Source organism: Notechis scutatus, chromosome 14 (assembly GCF_049901735.1).
Source record: "Notechis scutatus isolate UNSWTSFEM ecotype Mainland chromosome 14, rNotScu1.2, whole genome shotgun sequence".
NCBI lineage: Eukaryota > Metazoa > Chordata > Lepidosauria > Squamata > Elapidae > Notechis > Notechis scutatus.
Window position 1 is genome coordinate 10,204,591 of NC_142022.1, and position 20,750 is coordinate 10,225,340.

At 49.7% G+C, this 20,750-nt stretch overlaps 3 protein-coding genes across 3 annotated transcripts; 2 read left to right on the plus strand and 1 right to left on the minus strand.

Moving 5' to 3' along the window:
- Nucleotides 1-2,802: 2,802 nt before the first annotated feature.
- On the plus strand, nucleotides 2,803-11,632 carry TDRKH (tudor and KH domain containing). The gene is made up of 14 exons (XM_087943280.1): nucleotides 2,803-2,874; nucleotides 3,848-4,004; nucleotides 4,902-5,008; nucleotides 5,535-5,724; nucleotides 6,150-6,289; nucleotides 6,662-6,962; nucleotides 8,039-8,205; nucleotides 8,680-8,846; nucleotides 9,261-9,325; nucleotides 9,502-9,653; nucleotides 9,761-9,859; nucleotides 10,397-10,433; nucleotides 10,744-10,808; nucleotides 11,091-11,632. Exons 2-13 carry the CDS (start codon nucleotides 3,872-3,874, stop codon nucleotides 10,788-10,790), a joined length of 1,605 nt encoding a protein of 534 aa, XP_087799406.1. The 5' UTR covers nucleotides 2,803-2,874; nucleotides 3,848-3,871; the 3' UTR covers nucleotides 10,791-10,808; nucleotides 11,091-11,632.
- Nucleotides 11,633-11,656: 24 nt separating this feature from the next.
- On the minus strand, nucleotides 11,657-14,121 carry OAZ3 (ornithine decarboxylase antizyme 3). The gene is given in 6 exon segments (XM_087943730.1): nucleotides 11,657-12,055; nucleotides 12,557-12,642; nucleotides 12,772-12,947; nucleotides 13,487-13,564; nucleotides 13,566-13,629; nucleotides 14,102-14,121. Coding segments are annotated over 6 exon segments (570 nt in total). The 3' UTR covers nucleotides 11,657-11,909.
- Nucleotides 14,122-15,077: 956 nt separating this feature from the next.
- MRPL9 (mitochondrial ribosomal protein L9) lies at nucleotides 15,078-20,094 on the plus strand. Its single transcript, XM_087943281.1, has 7 exons — nucleotides 15,078-15,211; nucleotides 16,031-16,190; nucleotides 16,977-17,101; nucleotides 17,209-17,259; nucleotides 18,136-18,237; nucleotides 18,800-18,883; nucleotides 19,716-20,094. The coding sequence occupies exons 1-7, from the start codon at nucleotides 15,113-15,115 to the stop codon at nucleotides 19,845-19,847; spliced, it is 753 nt and encodes a 250-aa protein (XP_087799407.1). The 5' UTR covers nucleotides 15,078-15,112; the 3' UTR covers nucleotides 19,848-20,094.
- Nucleotides 20,095-20,750: the final 656 nt, after the last annotated feature.

The following is a 20,750-nucleotide window of genomic DNA, read 5'->3' on the forward strand; positions in this document are numbered from 1 at the left end:
GTTCCATTGGTGGTGAAGTTAGACATTCTATATCATCAATATCTTTCCATTTTTACCAAAGGTGTAGGTAAATCATGTATAGAAAGGCAGGGTTTTAAGAAGAGACTGGACAACCTTCCAATTCTGTTATCCAATTAAGCAGAAAGGTGTCAGTCATCACTCAGGGAGTTTGATATAGTAGTTCAAGGGTGAATGTATTGGAAGAGCAAAGGTCTGGATTCGAATCCAGACACCACAGCTCGCTGGACTTGGCCCCGTTCCCCCTCTCTCAGCCTAAATTGCCCCACATTTGAGCTCCTGGACCAAAATATAAATGAAAGAAATTGCTCCAGCTGCATCTTAAGTAGCAGAATAAGGCTGGAGCTGTGGGGCTGGAGTAGATGATCTCTGAGGTTCCTTACAAATTCTTAAATCTCCCCTTTCACGCTCAGGGTTTTTTTTTATTTATTTCTATCCTTCCCAAAGAATGGGCTATTTGTTTTCAGAATTATTTTTGTGGATTTTTTAAAAAAATAGAGAAATAATAAGAAATCTGCCTTGCAGAAATTATTTAAGCTGCCTTTGTTCACATTAATGAAACTTAATTCCTCTCTGTGCAAAACACCAAACGCATCACACATTTTTGGTAAAGTTGTGTGTCTTTGGATCCCAGAGAAAAAAACCAGACAGAGAGCTTTAGTCCACCTGAATGCTCTCCAATTAAATTTAGCCCGTCTCCCTATAAATCTTCCACCATGAATTAAAATCCCTGGAGCCTGCACATTTTTCTGTGCAATCTTTTTGAAGGGCTCCGACTTTAAAGTCTGAATAGCTTTTCTGCAAAATAAGAAACAATAGAAAACCTTTTCCCACCAGCGTAATAATAGAAAAGCAGAGACATATTCCAGGGAAAAGCGGGAAGGAGAAGGAAATGGATTTAAAATCAAATAAAGAGAGAATTGTGGCTAGTGTCTGTGATTTGAAGACTTCATTATCATCCTTTCCAATACAGAATTGCCCAGCAGAATTCTGTCTGATTTCTTGCCATTATTATTTCTTGCCTCTGTGTACATGATTAAAACGGCAGCTTGCAAATCCTTAACCTCTCTGAAAAAACGAACATATCTGTGGTCCTTGTTGTTTTTACATCTTATTTATGGATTGTTTTGTGCTCGTTTGTAATGTTATCTGTCCTTCTCAATACACACACTTACATTCTCTACGTCTTCTCGTCTTTCTCATTTCCACTTCTCTTTTGGCAGCCGTGTTTTGGATCTGGAGGAAGACTGACCCAATTGATAATAAATTGTCTTTAGCAGGCCATCCTCAGCTGTTCACATAGTGACCGTTTGAAGCTACAAATGCACTGAAAGAAAATGGTTTGTGACCATTTTTCACACTAACACCGTTGTGGCATCCCCGTGGCCACCCGGTCCAAATTCAGATGCTTGGCAACGGATTCATATTGATGACGGCTGCAGCATCCCAGTTGCAGTGATCCCCTTAACAACTGGGGCAAGGGACGTTGTAAAACAGGGCCAAACTCACTTCACGACTTGTCCTGCCTAACCACAGGAATTTTGGGCTCCATTGTGGCGCCAGGTATTTAACCATTTGGAAATTGTGGACTGAACAATTCAAATGAAAATTGGGGTTTAAACTTTGAACAATTCAAGAAAATCAGGTTTTAAACTCTTAAAGTTTTGCCCTGGATATTGAAATTCAAAGCAGGTTAAAAAAAAAACTACCCATCCAAATACCATTTTGTGTATCTTCTATGTTATCAGTTGACAGAAGGAGGCATTTTGTACCTTAAAAAATTGTTTCAGTCATGAGTTGCACACACATAAATTGGGGCGTTATGCCGATAATTTGAATTTTATACAAAAGCCACACAAGGGAATGGGAGATTTAACAAAGCTGGGTGACTTTGGGGCTCTGGCTGGTATTATGATAAATAAATACAAGTGATTGGGTGCAATGTTTTCAGCAAGAATCTTTCTTGGGAGATTTCTTTTAGGATTCCCTTACTCATTATCCACTTTGGTTCCTAACTTTTCAGACTAAGAGATGGGGAGGTTTGGACCTACTATCCGCCCCAAAGTCAACCTTTAGGCTTCCTAGGGTTGGCCTGGCTGCAAAGCTAGCCACGAACCTTCATAAAGGTTTCATGCAACAATCCAAGGTGTAGTTTGTTGTACAAACTACGGTTAATATTTTTCTCAATCTATGCACAGAAGATTATTTGGGGTTTTTTTGCAAGGGCAGTCAAGGTGCCAACTGAGCTGGACCAAGAAGTTGATATTTTGGGCCCCCAAAATGGGGAAAAAATTGATTAAATTCTCAATTTTAGGATAAAGGGTTATGAACAAATTCAGCAGGATCCATTTTTTTGCCTGCAAACTGCTAAAACTTGGGATTGTTTTGAAGATCAGTTGAAAGAATCCCTTTTCAACTGTCCATCATGGCTTTGCTAGGGGCATTATGGGTAATCAATGGTGTCTCAGCCATTGGAGCGCAAAGCATTCTGGGATAGCTCGCTGTTGTTGGAAACCACGTGCCGCTCGCGAGGGGCCGGAGCGACAGTTAAAACTCCCTCTCCCGCCCACGCTCGCTGCTGATTGGCTCCACCGCGCCTGCCCCCATTCTTATCGCCTATTGGTTAACCTAGGCCCTAACGCCACCCGTTTCTCTCTTTCGCCCGCCCGCTCGTTCCCGATTGGCCGCTCCTTTCCGATTTCCCCCCCACACACACCCGTCGGCAGGTAGCTCTCTCTCCGCCGATTGGCTGAAAGGCTCGCGCGCGGGGGTGGGGGGGAGAGAAGAGGGCGGAGCCAGAGGCTATAAATAGCGGGTCCCGCAGAGGCGGAACGCGGGGGGACGCCGGTTGTGCAGGTAAGGGTCGCGCTGTGGGAGGGGCGTAGAGCGGGCGGACCGCGGGGAGGACTTGGCAATGGATCCCCTGGATGCGTTTTTTTAATTATTATTATTATTTGCAAGAAAGCCTCTTGGAATAAGAGGCGGCTGCAAGCCGGGTTTGCATTATTGGCGTGCAAAATAAAGCAGCGGGGGGGGGTCGAAACTAGGCGAATTAAATTGCAATTAAGTGGTGAGACACACACACACACACACACCCCCAATATTTCTGGACCCTAAAGGAGGAGGAGGAGAAAGTTGGAGAAGGCCGAGAGAGGAAGAGCGGCGGAGAAACCCCTCACCCGGGCCAGGAGCAAAAAAAAAAACAACCCAAAAACTTCCCTTTTCTTGTGTGCAGCGGGGGAAATGTGGAGCTTCCAGAGGCAGAGGCAGTCTATCGGCATTGCAAAGGAGGGGAGGAAATAAAGACAAAACGGAGGGCTGCAAGGGGTCAACCCCCACCGTTCTCCTCCCCCCCCCCTCAAGAAACGAGCAAAAACTTCCTAATTGCGAACGGGTTTTTTTAGAATTTAAAGCATGAGTTGGGGAGGGTATTTCCTCTGCCCGCGCGGGGCTTTGCATGGGCGGAGGAGCCTGCATTAGAGGAGGGGGCGCCTCCAGCCCCACCCTTTTGCGGAGCTTCGCCTTTTGGGCAGGATTTGCAAAAAGAAGAAAAAAAGAAAAGCCAGAATTGCAATCTGCAAAAAATAAAGGGATGTTCGGTTTTGTTCTTTAGATGGGGTGGGAGGGGGGGGAATCTAGATTCTGGGATCTAGAGGAAGGGAGCTGCTGGCTGGTGGGGGGGGTGGAAGCCAGAGAGGGAGGGGCGCCCTGAATGCCTTTAAATGACTGGGAAAAGCCAAAACTCTTTACAAGCAGCCTGATTTTGGGGGAGGGAGGTTTGCTGAAGTTTGCCCCCCCCCCCAACAAACCCCCTCCCTCCAATGCTTAGGGGACAGCTGGAGGCTGCAGAGGCATGGCTGACCAACGCAGCAGCAGCGCCTGGGCCGGAGGCTTGACCGGCCTGCAGAAGATCGCCCTGGGCCTTGGCATCCCGGCCAGCGCTGCCATCCTCTACATCTTGTACCGCCGATACCGGGAGGACCAAGGTGAGCGTGCCAGTTCCCGCCCCCCACGCACACACACCTTGCAGTATTGAAACCCCCCCTCCCCCCAAATTCAATCCCAGGTGGATAGATGGCAGCCCAACCTTGACTCTTCTGCTGGGCCAGATGTTTCACCCATGTCCCTCCCTCCCTTCTTCCTGGAAGGGAAGTGAAAATTTGGCCCAGGGATGAAGGCACCAGGCTAGAAACTTTATTCATTTTATTTATTTGATTTGTCCGTCGCTTACAAGACAATAGGTATAAGAATAAACATGAGTAAGAATACAGGAAATAGGTAGGAATAAATGGGGACAATAGGACAGGGACAGTAGCCACGATGGTGCACTTATGCACGCCCCTTACAGACCTCTTAGGAATGGGAATTCTCTCCTTTCCTTCCTTCCTCCTCCCTCCCTTTTTTCCTCTCCCTCCATTCTTTTGTCTTCTTCCTTCCCCTTCCCTGTTCTCTTTCCTTCCTTCCTCCCACTCCCTCCCTTCTTTTCTCTCCTCCTTTCCTTCCCCTTCCCTGTTCTCCTTCCCCCTTCCTTCTTTCCTTCCTTTTATTTTTTTATTTGATTTATTTGATTTGTCAGTCGCTTATAAGGTAATAGGTATAAGTATAAACATGAATCAAAATGCAGGAAATAGGTACGAATCAATGGGGACAATAGGACAGGGACGGTAGGCATGATGGTGCACTTATGCAGGAATGGGGTGAGGTCAATAGTGGATAATTTGAGGTTAAAGGAATTGGGGGACAGTTAGAGGATGTAACAACAGAGTCAGGTAGTGTGAGAGGGGCTTTTTTACACCCTTTGTTCTTTAGGAGGTTTAGGTACCTCCAAAAGTGGGGAAGGGGGATATCTCCAGGTCTTCAGCTTTCGGTTCTTCCTTCCCCAGAGGAGCGCGTCACTTTCGTGGGCGAGGAAGAAATGGAATTTGTCCTGAAGGTGCCCCAGGAGGCAGTGAAGTACCTTCTCGGGCGGCAGGGGACCAAGGTGAACCAGGCAAGTGGAGGAAGGGTGTCGGAGCGTTTGCAGCATGGCTACTATTATGAGACAACCCAGGAGCAAAACACAGCACACACAGCCTTAGACATTTCACAGTGGTTTATACACAACACGTATAGAGAAATATACATGGTAGGCAAAATACCTGAGAAGCGATCACTCTTCTTAACTCTGCACTGAGAACTCTACCATGAAGACAGGACACAAGGAGAGAGAAACACACCCTCCAATTGGCTACCTTTCTATAGACGCCTCTTAAAGAGGTCATGACTTCTGTGGACCCATTCTTCGTCTTAAAAGGGCAATACCCATGCTATGGTGGAATTCATCCTCGTTGCATTGGCCTTACATCGCATCAGCTTTACAGCTGGTCAGCTCTTAAATCTCAATACCTTAACAAAGGGGAGAGGGCCGGTGGGTGGACACCCCCTCCCTCCTTTTTGCAAGAGAATCCCGGAAGCTGGATGAGCCCCCCCGCCCCCAATTATTTCCGTCCCCTCTTCTTCCTCCTCCCTCCTCGCAGCTGCGGAAGGACACTCACGCCCGCATTAATGTGGACCTGGAGGAATCCGGTGTGGAGCGGCTGATCCGGATCTCGGGCACTCCTGTGCAGGTGTGCAAGGCCAAAGCCGCCATCCACCAGATCCTGGAGGAGAGCCTGCCCGTGGTGGAGAAGATCTCCGTGCCCAGTCGGGCCATTGGCCGCATCATTGGTACCTCTCCCTCGGAGCCCTTGAAAGCTTTCCTAGTGGGGAGGGGGCCGCAAGGGTTGGTGGTCTTTAGCCGCCCCACCCTGGAGACCCTGATGCTGTGGCTGGGCTTCTACGGAAGGCTGATTTTTGTCTCGTTTTGGGAAGCTGGCAATGGAGAGTTGGGATTTGGAAGAGGAGGGGGCGTAGCACGGATGACGTTGCCTAGTTTGGTAATGAAACGTCTTGCCGGGAACCCAGCCGTTTTCTCATCCTTGCAAATCCTACTGCCTTCTAGCACTGATGACGTTCCCTAGTCGGGTCGTGAAATGTCTGCCCGGAAGACCAACCCAGCTCCACGGATCCCACGGAAGGGGTTTTTTTTTTCCCCCAGGCGCTCGACTCCCTTTCTTCGTCCCTCACGGCTGCTGTCGCTCTTCCTCCTCCAGGGAAAGGTGGCGAGACCGTGAGGGCCATATGCCAGAGCACCGGGGCCAAGATCGACTGTGACCGCGAAACGGAGGGGGCCCTGTCGCTCACCCGCGTCGTCAGCCTCTCCGGGACTCGCAAGGAGGTCCAGGCCGCCAAGGTGAGAGCTTAACTGGGCTGGGTTTCCTCAACCGTGTGCGGGATCTGGGCCTTGAGCCAGCGGATCTCAACCCACAGCCACAAAATGGAGCCTGAAATTTGTGTTGCTAAGGGAGACATTGGTTAAAAGTGGCCCCATTTTCTGACTTTTCTTCTTTTTAACGATTCCCATAATCCCTTGCTGGGGTGGAGTCCAGGCAACTGAATGGAGCTAGGAGAGTGTTTTAATGGCCGGATGCCTTTCCTGTTGCCAGGGCGGAGGTGGCCCGGCTGGAGGGAATCCAGGGCCAATGGAGAACGGAAGTTGAGAGGGGCGCAAAGGACAGGGGGCTTCGGAGCAGACAACTGCCCCTGACCCATCTTCTGCCGGCAGGAATTGATCCGCGAGAAACTGTCGGACGACGCTGTCCACAGTAAGTTGTTGCAGTTGGTGTTGGCTCGTTCGCACCGCAAACAACCGCTGGGCACCCGGAAGGAGGAGGAGGCGGCAGCAGCGGCTGGTGAACCAGGAGTGCAGCCTTACTCGTGCGTAGAACCTTGCAGTCAGATGCCAGATCTTGGGTACCTCCGCCGAGAGGCGGGCGACGGGCTGCTGGATTACCGCTTGGGGGATCCCCCAGAGTCGAGCGGAGCAGAGTCCCCAAATCAGCCCGCGCCATTGTCCGCCTTTGAAGGTGAGCAACAAAATTGAGGGTAGACTGGGTCGGGACATGGAGGATTGGGCTGGGTCTCGTAGCTCGATAACGTCCGTTCACTTAGGGACCGTTGGAAGTTAACCGTGGCCCTCAAAAAAGCGGCTTGCGGCCGTTTTCCACACAACCGCGGCGGCCTCCCCCAGGATCACGCAATTGAAATTCAGACGCTTGGCCACGGACTCGTATTTATGACGGTTGTGATTATGAGATCGCGGCATTGTTCCCTGGTGCTTGCCGCCCCTCTGGCCAGCCGCCAAGCCTCCTCCCACCACGCTTCTTTCTCTTCCTCCTCGCCAGAAGCGCTCACACACGCCCAGTGGCAGGGGTGGGATTCTACCAGTTCACACCTATTTGCTAGAACCGGTTGTTAACGTTTTAAGCAGTTCGGAGAACCGGTTGTCAGAAGAAATTACTGGGCTAATCCCGTAAGGCAGGAAGGAAACATTCTGGTGTTGCTTACAGAAACTGCCTCTCCGTTAACCCTTATTAACATTCTTGGCAGGACTAGACTTCCTGTCTCAGGAATGTCTCTGGAGTTTTTTTCCCCCTCCTTTGCTGGTACTTTGCTAGTGTGAAGTGACCATTCAAAGTTACAATGGCCCTGAAAAAAGTGACTTATGACCATTTTTCACACTTACGACTGTTGCAGCATCCCCACGGTCATGAGAGGCCAGGCGAGGAGATGCGGGCCTCGATGTGAGTGATGTTGAGTTGGCCACACCCAGCCAATCACATGACCACCAAGCCATGTCCACCCAGTCACATGAGATCCTGGTGTTTTGCTTTATGTGGGAAACGGGCCCAAGTGACTGAGTATTCAAGGTTGCAGAAACAGGCAGCCAAGCTAAGTGCCTGAAGGACCCCATCCTTTGGGAGTCCAGGCGCTTCCGCGAGCGGCATTCTGGGTTCCTATTAGTGGTCCGCGGGATTTGAAATTAGGAGTTTGGTGGTCCCTGAGGTCCAAAAGCTTGGCGCCCCCCTGCCCTAACCCCCCTGCCTTTCGCCATACAGGTAAGTCTATCCCTCCCCTAACCCACCTGCCTTGCCTCTCAAAGCCTCCAGCCCGGGTTTCAACATCCGCCCAAAAGACCACCTGGAGGTCTACGTCTCGGCCTCGGAGAATCCCAGCCACTTCTGGATCCAGATTATCAACACAAAAGCTCTGTCCCTGGACAAACTCGTCCGGGACATGACACAATACTACGAGACCAACAATGGCGAGGTGAGGGACAACACGGGAAGGCTGTGTAATTTTGTTTTTTTTCCCCCCCAAATATTTTTTATAGTTTAGTTTACTTTGTTGTCCTTGCATCTCATACAACGAAATTAAATACCGTCTTCAGTGTACATTATGACTATGAAAACATAATTACTAATTACTATCTTTGAAAACATGGAATGCAGTTTCAGTTTGCAAGCAGCTGCACTACTCCCACCTCCCTTTCTGCTGGCAACTCTAAAAGGACCATGGAAATATTTTATGAGGTGACACTGGGATTTTTTGCAAGACTACCATGCATGATAGGATGTGCCCCTTTCTTGCTGACATTTCCGATAATAAATCTTATACATACAATAGTTGTAACTATTGTTCTCAATATCTACTCAGGCTGTGTAGCTTTCCATCCTGCCCCTCCATACACACACACACCCCAGGCATTTACCCCTATCCTCTCTCTCTCTCTCGCCCCTCCAGCTGGAAAGCGTGCAGGTGGGGGACATCGTAGCCGCCTACTACCCCGAAGACCATTCCTGGTATCGGGCCGAGATCCTGGGAACCATGGACAATGGCAACCTGGATATTTATTACGTGGATTTCGGGGACACCGGGGAGGCGCCTCTGGAGAAGCTGCGGCTGTTGCGGTGAGGGGCGGACCGGGGGTGTCGTCCCTCCAACTTGGGGATCGGGAAATTGGGGTCCTGGATTCTCGGTGGCCGTGGCCGTGAGCAAGAAGTTGGGAGTTTGTCGGGGTTTAGACAGTCTTGGAGGGACGTCAGCTGGGCTCGTCCTGCCGGAGCAAACCGCCGCTCGCCAGGGCAATGTCAACTCGTAAAATATTTCTAGGGCTATTTTTCGAGTTGCCAACAGAAGGGGGGGGGGAAGGGGTTTGAAAGAGCAGTGCAGCAGCTTGGAAACCGAAAACGAGGGATGGAATATTGGGACGAGAACTATTGGGATGGGGTGGCCGGGATTGGCCTCTCCTGCTCCTCCTTTTAACCTCCTTTCCCCTCCCCCCCCTTTTTTTTTTGGTTTTTTTTTTTTTTGTGGGGGCGAAGGGGTGATTTCCTAGGCCTCCCTTTCCAGGCCATCGAGTGCAGCTTGGCCGGTGTGGCCCCAACTGGTGAGTCTCTCCATTTTCTTCCTTTCTGGGGGATTCTGGGAGCTGAAGTCCACCCATTTCTAACAGCTTCCTTGCTGGCTGGGGGAATTCTGGGAGCCGTTCCCGAGGGTGGCAGGAACCTTTGACAGAAGTTTAATCCCGCGTTCAACGCCCGGGCCTCGACTTCCTGCAAATAGGGCCACATTGGGAAGAGGCTGCCCTGGATGAATTCGACCGCCTGACCCACTGCGCCCAGTGGAAATTGGTGTTCTGCAAGATCTGCACCTATGTGTCCGTGGGGGACAGCGTGCGTCCGTGCGTCCGGCTGTTCAAGCCCACCGACGGGCAGGTGAGGGACCAATCCTGGCTTAAGGGGAAAACGGAAACGGCTTTTGGGGGTGAGATTTGGCCCACCCGAGGGCCGGTTTTTCAGCCCGGAAGCTTCTGTTCCCCCAGTTTGTCGATGTGGGAGAGGAGCTGATCCGGTTGGGCTACGCGGTTCGGAAGCTGCCGGACGAAGACGGGGCGACCTCAAGGGAGCTGCCCAGAAACCTGGTTGATAATCGGGACACGGATCCGGCCTCTTTTGGGGTAGGCTGGCTATGTGACTAGTCCATGTTGCTGTGGATGAGGATAGGATAAGGATGGGGGTGGGAAAAGAAAGGGAAGAAGGGAAAAGGAAACGAAAAAGAGGAAAGAAAAGAGAAAAGGAAGGGAAGATGGAAAGGAGAAAGGAAGAAGGAAAAGGGGAAGAAGGAAAAAGCCAGCTCTAATAAGGTTTTAAATCTTCTCCTGGTTGGTATTTCTATCTTGAGCTCGGAGGGGGCACCATAGGTGATCAATTGTGCAAAGCTATTGTTTCCTTTTTACTTTTTCAGGATTTTTATTTTATTCAATAGCAAGTTAGAACACAAAACTTTAAAAAGTCCCAGAAACAACACACAAAACTTTTTTTTAAAAAAGTGCGTTTAAAAAAAAAACATACATACACACCCGTCGTCCTGCCCCCCCCAATTGAATACTGATTAATACATTATTAACCATGTTGATTCCTGCCCCCTTGGCAAATCTGGTCTCTGCTTGTCTCCCTAGGGAAATACTGCAGGGATGTCGACGGACAACCTGTCAGGTACGCGGCAGAATCCCGAGGAGATGCCACTCCGCTTGTCCTGCCCCAGCCCTCCCCTGGTTGGGTCAGACAAAAGGCTCAAATCCCCCTCCCCCAAAATGAGTGCTGACTTTATTCTTTCTCTCAAAAAAAAAATTGGAGTTTTTCTTCCAACCCATTTTTTTTTTTTTTTTGCTTTCCCTGCTGGCTATAATAAACCCCTGACCACCTGCGGGATCCTTCTTTCTCCCAGCTCCCCCCAAACCTCCTTTCCCTCCCCCCCCCCTCCCCACCTACCCAAAATGCCAATCTTATCTCTTGAATCCCGCAGAGAGTGCCTCCGTGTCGGAAGGGGAGGAGAATTCGGTGATGCTATGAGCCTCCGAAGGAAGGCAGGTGAGGAGTAAAACGTTGGGTGACTGTGCACCAAGAATAAGTTTGGGGAGACCTTGGATTGCTTGGTGTCCCAGTCTTTGGGTCCTTCTGCCTTCTCAATGTTCAGGAAAATTTGATCCACGATAGCTTGGTCTAAACCAGGTTCCTTAGCTCCAGATTTGCACCTCAGATCCGATCCCTTTGGAAGGGAGGGCGAGGATGTTTCTCCCCCACCCCCCACCCCAAGAGCAGATCTTATAACTTCTTAAACATCTTTTTTTTTTTCCCTTTCCTTTGCTGCAGATTGAAAGATTTGTTTCTTGGAAGGGACCCAGAAAGCCTTTAATCGCCATTTCTCTGGGAAGTTGCACAGAAGACGGGAGGGGGGGGTGGCTGCGTTTCTGCCACCCCCACCCCCACCCCCCCCAAACTTGAGTTTATGTTCGCGTTGGGCTGTTAAGACCCTGAGTCCATCCCTCGTTTTCTGTACCCCATTTTTTTTTTCTTTTTGGGTCCCCCCACCTGTCTGGAAAGGTTGGGACAGCCTGTGTTTCTTTGGCCTGAGCCGCAGTGCCTGGCACCCTGTATTGTGGGTCCAAAACTGCAGTGTGGAGGTGGGGGGGAAATGGTGGGGGGGGGGTGTCTAAAAGGACAGGGATAATATAGCGGCAAAGGGAGTGTTTGTTTTTGCAAAGAGTTTGGTTTTGAAACATGCAAACATGCAAAGCAAACTCTCCCTTCACCCCTATAATCCAAAGTGTTAAAACACGAAGGGCAGTGATGAGACGCCTCAAGTTTATATTTTTGTCTGAAATAAAGGCTGGTGTTTAGCAGTTCCAAAAATGCAGAGGTGTGTGTGGGAAGAAGATTTCAGCCCAGAATTGTGGGGAGAAAGGACGAGGATGCTTGTGGCCCCCAAACCGAACCCAATTATTTTGTGTCGGGATGGGACGGGAGATTCGGAGGGGCGCAGGAGGGATACCCTAAATTTACCCCTTTCCCTCCCTCCCTCGGCCTCAGAAGCTGCTAAGCTTTCATGCCACTTTAATGCCTTTTGGGGGTGTCTCTGAAATCACGCTGCTCCAAATCGGGGGCTTCCATCCTCCCCAGGCCCCATGCGTGTCATTCCGTCTTTGGTGGGAGATTCCAGCCGAGATCGCGTTCCAGGGGGTAAGCCATGAAGATGGTGTCTTCCCAGGGGGGCAGGCCAGGGTGGTCGGGGGCCACGAGTTCGAAACCCAAGAAGCCAAAAGCTCGTAGCAAGTCGCCTTAGAAAGAGAAGGGTGGGGGGAAGCGGGATTAGTGGGTGCAGAAAGGGAGATGCTGCTTCCTGGGGTGGTTTCCCCCTCGGATCCAATCAGGGTTTATCACTTAAGTTTTGGGGCAAGGTGTTGGCCTGCTGAGAAGGTACAGGTCGACAGCAGTTCGTTTAGAGGTGGCTCGACCGTTTGTTTCCCAGACTTACGACCGTTGCAGCCTTCCCCCGGCCACGTGATCAAAATCCAGGCACTGGGCAAGTGATTCGTATTTATGAGACAACTTGTCCCGCTTAGCAACAAATTTGGGGCTGTAGGTGCCTGTGTTTAAACCAGCCCGTTTTGGGATCCTTGCCTTCTTCCAATTTCATCCTTAACCAATTCTCCTTTTTCCTTTGTAATTTGGATTAATTATGAGCAGCCCATATATATTTCTTTCCGAGGCTTGGAAATTCGCTCCCAGCCCAAAAACCACCACCAGGATAAAAAGTTCCCCCAAAGCCCCTATTTTACCTCGGTCTCGCCGAGCCTTATGGAAGTTGACCAGCACTTGCTCTGCGCCTGTTTTTTCTTCGATGTATTCCAGCGTGGCGGTCAAGCTATAGGATCAGGCCAGATGGACAGTCAGTCCAAAATTCAAGTTTTATAATACAACACAATCCAGCCAAAGGCCCAGACTGCCCTGTTCGAAACCTTCAAGGAATTTTAAACACGGTTTTTGGCCTCACCTTTCCCGGCTGTTGAAATCCAGTGCCAGCCTAGGGGTGTCCAGGAAAAGGGTAGGTCCTTGCAGAAGTCCATGCCAATGGCTGGCACCCTGGCTGCCATGAGTGAAGTGGAAATCCAGCTGCACCGGCCGATCGGAGTGTTGATCGTCACTAGCAAAAACGGTGAGGTTGGCAGCCTGTTAGGAAGGCAGGGGGGAAAAAATTGCACGAAGCCCCAGTTAGGCGATTCAGAAGTTAACAGTGAAAACTTGCACGCTTGTATATTAAATATTTCCTTTTTAGTCTGGCAGTGTAAAATAGCGGGTTTATTTTTTTCAAGTTGGCAACTTTTTAAGATGGCTGGATTTCAAATCCCATTCTGGGAGTTGAAATCCACTCATCTGAAAAGTTGGCAAGTTTGGAAAAAGCGGACAGACAAAAAGTCCAGTCATTTTAAAGTTGGCACATTTGAAAAAGGCTCTTCCCAGTAGGGCTTGCGTTATACAGTGCCCATCATGCTCTGCCAATTAGCCACGCTGGCTAGGGAATTCTGGGAGTTGGAAGTCTAGTCACCTTAAAAAAATGACCAGGTTTGAAAAAGCAGAATTGGAACTTCAGTTAACCAAGTTAACCAAGTTTGAAAATATGTAATTTTCCCAGTAGGGCTGCAACTATAGTGCCCATCAACCCCTCTTCCTAGCCACACTTGGTTTGACACCGGGTTTTTTTTTCTTACCTGGTAGATCTCAGTTGGGCTCAGCCAATCTGCTGGGGCACTGGGACCACACCGATTGGAACTGGCGCCCTCGAACTCAGGAGCACTGCGGGCAGTAGCGAGGACGGGTGCTCAAAGTTTCCGGGCGGGCAAGGGTTGTTGCCCTGGCAGAAGAGAAGAGGAAAAGTTGACATTTTCCCACCCTTTAAATAAATAAAAACATTCCTTTTATTTAACCCCCGAGCTGCAAACGCGAACAAGTTTGCAAACAGCAAAACAAAGGTTTGCAAAGTTGGACGCCACGTGCAAAATGCAAGGGCTGAATTTGAAACGGTTTCCCAATTTCTCTGGCCTTGCAGGTGATCTTGGATTATCCAAGAACAAGCCATGGGTTTGCATCATGGGGCTTATCTGGCTGGCACAATATCCGTAGTGTGAAATTTTAGCGGGAAGTTTGTGTTTTTCTTCTGCCAGGAGCATCCCAGGGACCCAAATGAGTTGGTCCTGGGCTAAACGAAAGGATCTGGGTCTGCCAGGTTTGGCCACCAGGGGTCAGCAAGCCACGATTGTTGGCTTAGCCTCGGATGAGCCAGCTATGACAGGCAGCGGTGCCCAGATGGCGCTGCGGAGGCTCACTTGGTGTTTGAGGGGGTCATGTTTCCTCGAGGGTGAAGTTCAGATGAAGCTCAAAGGGGGGGTCCAAGCAGGCTTAGCGTCGCCCCAAAGCAGGCAGCGAGGTCCCTGGACGATCTGGCTCTTGGGTGGCATCTGCCCAGGGATGAGTGGCCCCTGAGGGACAGGGCCTCAAGCCAAGGGCCCCATTGTGACCCGATGAAACCGGCAGCCAGAGGCACAACAGACCCCCATTGTGACCACAATGCTAAGCTCCTCCCACTTTTGGCCCCTCCCATGGTGGCTTGTCTACATGCCCCCCCTGTTCAAAACGGGTTTATGGGGGGGATGGCATTGCTTGATGGGTCACCCCATTTGTCACCCCATTTGTAACCACTTGAATGGTTTGTTTTCAAAGATTAAAAGACATTGGGGGTTGTGGAAAAGAAAACACTGTACACGCTCAGAGGCACAGTGCCTTTGGGAAATTGTTTTTATATCGGGAAATGAATCTTTTGTACCATCCCCTCCAAATTAAAGGGTGTTTCCAATCTTTCTCACATTCAGGAGGGAAAGCTCTCTGTGCATGCTCAGAGGTACTGTGTTTCCTTCTGTTTGGCAGGGAGCCAGCCTTCTGTGCATGCCCAAGACTGCCCTTCACCACCATCCTGTTGCAACTTTGCATTCACGGCAGGGAGGCAGGATGCCTTTGCTGGTGACACACAGCCCTCTACACATGCTCAGAGTCCCCCTTCACTCCCACCCCATTAAAGCTTTGCATCCATGGCAGGGGGGAGGGGGGAGGCACGCTCCGAGGCAATCCTCCCCGAGACTCCTGTATTGAGAGGCAGCCCACCCGTTCGGGATCCCTCCGGCCTGGCCGAGTCAACAGCCGGGGGCTGTCGTGGTGCCGCCGCCCGCAGGAAGAGGGGATATGCCCAGCAGGCGGCGCTACGCGAGGCCGGGGCTTAGCCGTGGCCTGCTGGGCTTCCGAGCCTGCGCAGTCGTCGGGGGGCGGGGCCTGTGGTGGGAACCATGATGGCGGCGGCGGCGCTGTCCCGCGCGGTGTTGGGGGCGCCGGCGGGGTTTCTTCCCCTTCTCCTGCCCAGGGGGCTGAGCCTCTCGGCCCCGCGGGTGAGCTCGGCCGGGCCGGGAGGGGCCTTCGGGGTCCGGTCTGGCGGGGGAGGGCGGGACAGCCCCTGGCGGGGAGGTGGGAAGGAGGGATGGGGGACCACCAGGAGAGAACGCCTGGGGCTGCAGATTGGGGAGGGCTGTGGAGGATGGGTGTTGCGATGCTGCCCAGGGCCAAAGAGCGGGGTAGGTGGCTCGGGAGAGGCTGAATGGGCTTCCTGGACACGGATAAGAGGAAGGAAGGAAGGAAGGAGAGAAGAAAAGGAAGGAGAGAAGGAGGGAGGGAAGAAGAAAAAGGAGAGGAGAAGGTTGGATGGAAGGAAGAGATGGATGGATAAATAGGGAAGGAAGGAAGGAAGGAAAAGGAGGGAGAGAAGGAGAAGGAGGAAGAAAGGGAGATGGGTAGATAAGAAAGGAGAGATAGATAAGGAAGAGGAAAGAAAGGAAAAGGAGGAAGAAAGAAGGAAGAAAGAAGAAGAGAAGGAAGGGAAAGTTGAAAGAAAGAAGAGGAAGGAGAAGCATGGGAAGGAAAAGGAAAGAGAAAAGGAGAGAGAGGGTTGCATGGGAGAAAGAGGAAAGAGGAAAGGAGAAAGGAAAATACGGAGAGGGAGGGAAGATGGGAGGAAAAAAGAAAGGAAAGAGGGAGGAGGGAAGGAAGAGAAAGAGAGGGAAAAAAGGGAAAGAAAAAAGAAATGCAGTTTGCTAGATTCAGCTGGACTTTGGGGCGGGGAGGGTCCCAGCCAGCCCCACTCCGCCTCCTCCATTGCATTCCCCCCAAAACTAGCTAAAACAATCTCGGTTTGTGGCCTTTCTGCCTTGCAGGAGACCGTCGTCGTGGAGCGCTGGTGGAAAGTCCCACTGAGCAAAAAAGGCCGAGAGCCTCGCATCAAACACCCCCGTTTCCGCGTCTTCCGTCTGGTGGAGGACCTGAAGCACCGGCCCAAAGAGCCCCTCGAACTCATCCTCACTGAACCGGTGGAAGGTACGAGACCCTCCCCGACGTTGACCTCCGCACAGGCGTTTCTTAGGTGACCTGAGTTTCGCCGCGTTTCAGGGCCTTCCCTGCCGCCGTCGCTAAGTGAAAACCTGCAGCTGTTCAGTGAGTAACATGGGCCGTTAAGCGAATCTGACGTGGCTCGTCCAGAAGGGGATCACACACACGACCCCAGAGACGCTGCAATCGTCATAAATATGAGCCGGCTGCCCATTCTGTCCGCTGAATTTTGACACACTGACACCGTCATAAATGTGGGAAATGGTCATAAGTCGCTTTTTTTTGTTGCCGTTGTAACTTCAAACGGTCATTTAGGGAGTTACATTGTAAGTCAAGGACTATCTGTACTGTAAGAATACGTGTATAATTAGTATAGAAATTGAATAAGAAGATGGGTAATATTGTCTAATAAGACAGGAGAATATTTAAAGAAAAATGAACTAAGCTATAATATGAAATGAGATTGTATAAAAAAGAATAATGAATATAGAAATTGAATAAGAACATAATATTGTTAAGTAATGTATGAGATTATTTAAAGAAAAAGGTAATAAATAATATATAAATTTGGATATAAAAGTTAGTATGGAATTATGGTCACGTTTGTATGGAAATGTGAAAACCTGGAACCACATTGTTCACCTAATGAGATATTTTATAAAAGATTTTTTAAAAAAGGATTATCTGTACATTGGCAAGAGCTAAGGATCACACACACACGCACACACACACACAAGCCTGCCTCCAAACTTTTCTCCGTATCTCAATTTGCAGACGTGGGAAACCGCGGCGAAACCGTCTTGGTCCACCGGTCTTTTGGCCGTAACCATCTCCTCTTCCGCAACCGGGCCGTTTACGCCTCACCCGAAAACAAGAAGTTTTTCGAAGAGGAAAACCGAGTAAGTTTGCGCCGGGATCCCCCCTACGCAGCGGGAACAGGAGAGAACAAAATCTTGATTTTTTTTTTTCCTTTCTGCATCTCCTCTTCTGTTTTTTTGGTCCATAGTTACGTGAAGAGGGGAAGTTGCCAAGATTACAAAGCCACAGCGGTATGAAGGTATGAAGGCTGGGAAGAATAATTGTCCCCCCAAAATATCCTGCAGGAACAGGATAATTGGCAAGAAATTTTCTGAATATTATTGATAAGTGAGCTTCATTTGAAAGCTGAATTGTGGAAGAGAAGCTGCTATCCATCCATCCATCATGTCTATCTACCCATCAATCCATCCATCTTCTATTTCTATGTATCCATCCATCTATCATATCTCTGCATCCATTCATCCATCTATATCTATGTATCCATCCATCCATCCATCTTATTTATCTAATCCATCCATCCTGTCCATCTATCCCTGTCTGTCTGTCTGTCTATGTCTATTTATCTATTATCTATCTATCTATCTATCATCTATCTATCTATCTATCTATCTATCTATCTATCTATCTATCTATCTATCTATCTCCATCCATTTGTCTATCTATATCAATCATCTATCATCTATCTATCCATCTATCTATCATCTATCTATTTGTCTATCATCTGTCTGTCTGTCTGTCTGTCTATCTATCTATCTATCTATCTATCTATCATCTGTCTGTCTGTCTGTCTGTCTATCTATCTATCTATCTATCTATCTATCCATTTGTCTATCATCTATCTATCAGCAAAAATTACCAGTACAGCAGGGTAAATAACCTCTCCTTTCTCAAAATTTGAATTTTACTCTTATTCCCTCCTTTCTCCCAAATACTAGAATTCTGCTAACAGATCTAGAGCTGTTAAATATATATATATTTATATTTAAAGGTTTTGGGTTTTTTTTAGCATTTCTGGTCATGTTTTGGAGGAACTTCAGCTAAAGCGGCTGGGTTCCCATATCTATCCTTCCCTTGGATGACCAGCTGTTAAGGTTTCTGTCCCTTTTCGTTATAGACTGTCCGGTTTCTGAAGAATTGCACCCTGGAGATTGGTGTGAATGAGTGTGACCAGTGGGAGCTGACGAAAGAAATTGTCTGCCGGCACTTTCTCCGCAATGTGAGGTTTATACATTTCTGGGCTCCTTGGGGATCTCTGAGATGGGTGGTTTTCTTGCAGACGTCTCGTTACCCAACTACGTAACTTCATCAGTATTAGAAGGGTGTGGGGTTTGCTCTTATTTTCTTATACTGGTGGCTTGTTCCGACAGGCATGGTGGGAGGAGTCTTGGTGTTTTCTTGATTAAGTGATGGTTTATTGTTAGTCTGTTGCTCTGCATTGGTAATTCCTTGATTGGGGTATTGTGTACTTCATTGTTGGTCTAGTGTTGATTGTGATGTTAATCTGTACTCATTGGGGAGGGAGGAGGGTTTGCGGGTGAGGAGGTGTTTATATGGTTGTGTTTATTTCCCCGTGGGACTAATGGAGACGTCAGCCTTAATACAAGTAGTCCTTGACTTACAACAATTCGGTTAGGGACTGTTCAAAGTTGCGAGAGCAATGACTGTTTGGCACCTTTTACAACATCCCCTCGGGGACGGGATCGAAATTCCGCCTCGTGTTAGATTGAAACACAACTTTGAAACGCGTTTGCAACCCTGTTGTTGTTTTCCTTCTCCAGCTGGGAGTTGCAGTGCCCCCCCAGGCGCTGACTCTCCCGGAAGAACCCATCACCCAACTGGGCAGCTACTGGTGCGACGTTACGGTAAGCTCCCTCTCGGACTTCTGGCAAGGTTTTGGGTGACCCGGAGACCTGGCCATCCACGGTGGCTCAAAAAGGGGACTTGAGGTTATCATAGAAAGGAAGAATGAAAAATAAAATAAAAATAAACAGGGCCCCCATTAGCAAAGGAGCCTCTTTGTGCAGGAATAGTCTACCTCTTGGGTAGCAGTCGTGGAGGGGCAGATAACCTGGAAGGGGCTGCCTTTTTGGTCTTCCCTCTATGGCAACCCTCCGAGCTTGGTTGCATTTCTTGCAGACGTTTCATGACGCAACTAGGTGGCATCATCAGTGCTGGAAGGGAGTGGGGTGTGTAGAGAAGGAGAAAGGGAAGAGGAGGAGAAGGAGAAGAAGGACCAGAGGAGGACAGTGGCTTCCTTAGTTTGGTTGTTTCCTTACAGACGTTTCATGACCCAACTAGGCAACATGATCAGTGCTAGAAGGGAGTTTGTGTCGAGAAGGAGGACGGTGGTGCTCTCCTCGCTGACATTACCCAATCATTACCCAAACTAGCGCTGATAACGTTACCTAGTTTGGTTATGAAACATCTGCAAGAAAAACAATGGAAACTTTTGCCCTCCTCCTCCTCCTCCCTGGCTTCCAGACCTGCCCAGGTAGGCAGAATGGAGCATTGGGGGTGGGGGGTGGGAGGGGGGCACCCTGAGGCCAAAAGCCTGCCCCCACTTTCTCCCAAGAGAGCGGGAGGAACCCCGTCCAACCGAGAGTTGAGTTTTCATACCGAGAGCTCCAGTTTTTTTTGCTCGCGGCGGTCTCACGGGGCTCTCCCTGCCCCCCCCCTTCTCTTCCTGCGCTGCAGGTGAACGGCCTCGACACCGTCCGCGTCCCACTCTCGGTGCAGCCCTTTGCCGAACCGAAATCCAGCAGCCAGCGGCTCCGGCTCGCCCAGAAGGAACCAGAACCCGCCGAGAGGAAAGGGAGGAAACCTTGAGGCCACCACGAAAGAGGGACCTTTTTTTTCTCTCTCCAGAGCTCTAAAATCGGAGCTCAGGATTATTTTATTTCCAGCCCAAAACTCCCTTTTTGGGGGGGTGTTTGGATTTCCTTGAGCTGGGCACGGTGGGCGAAGCCAGCTGCTTTTGGGGTCCCTTAAAAGTCTTCCAGGGGGGACGAGGGGATCCTGCTTTGGGCCAGAAGCGGGAAGAGGCCGCAGGAACGGCGAATAAAACATCCCCTCTTTAATCGTTGCTTCTTCGTGGCGATGTCCAGCTTTGCAAAGAAGAGCTTGCGCCGTTTTCGAGGCTTCTGGACTCCTAATGGGAGGCCAAATCCATAGTAAGGAGGTTTGCGGTTGATGATAATAATAGCAAACCTGCTGGCTTGAATCCTAGCGGCTTTTCTCATCCTTTGCTCGGAGGGGGAAAGGGGGGGAAACAGTTTTTTTTTTTTCCCCCTCCGGGACTCTCTCCAGGCACCGAGCCGCCCATGAAAATTACGGAGAGACTTTGACTAGGTTAGCCCGAGGCCCAAAGACCAGCGGGGGGGTAGTAGAAGCAGAAAAGTGGCCCCGTCTTTGCATGCCTGCAAGCAAACTCCCCAAAGATTTGATCCCTTTAAAAAAAAAGATCCGCAGCCTGGAAGTGCCCGAGTTTTAAAATCGGACAGGCAGGGCGGTAGCTAAATCAAACCAGGTTTTTGTTTTTTAAAGTCCCCTAATGCTTGAAGGCTGCTGGTGATTCAGATAAACTCTTCTAACTTGGTTGCAAAAAGGGCAAACTGCCTCCCCCCTCCCCGCCTCCAAGGAAGAGTTTTCCTGGATTTGAACTCGGGATGGGAAGAAAAACGGGCCGCCACAGAGTTTAGTGAAAAGGGCTGTTTTCTCTCTCTTGTGGGG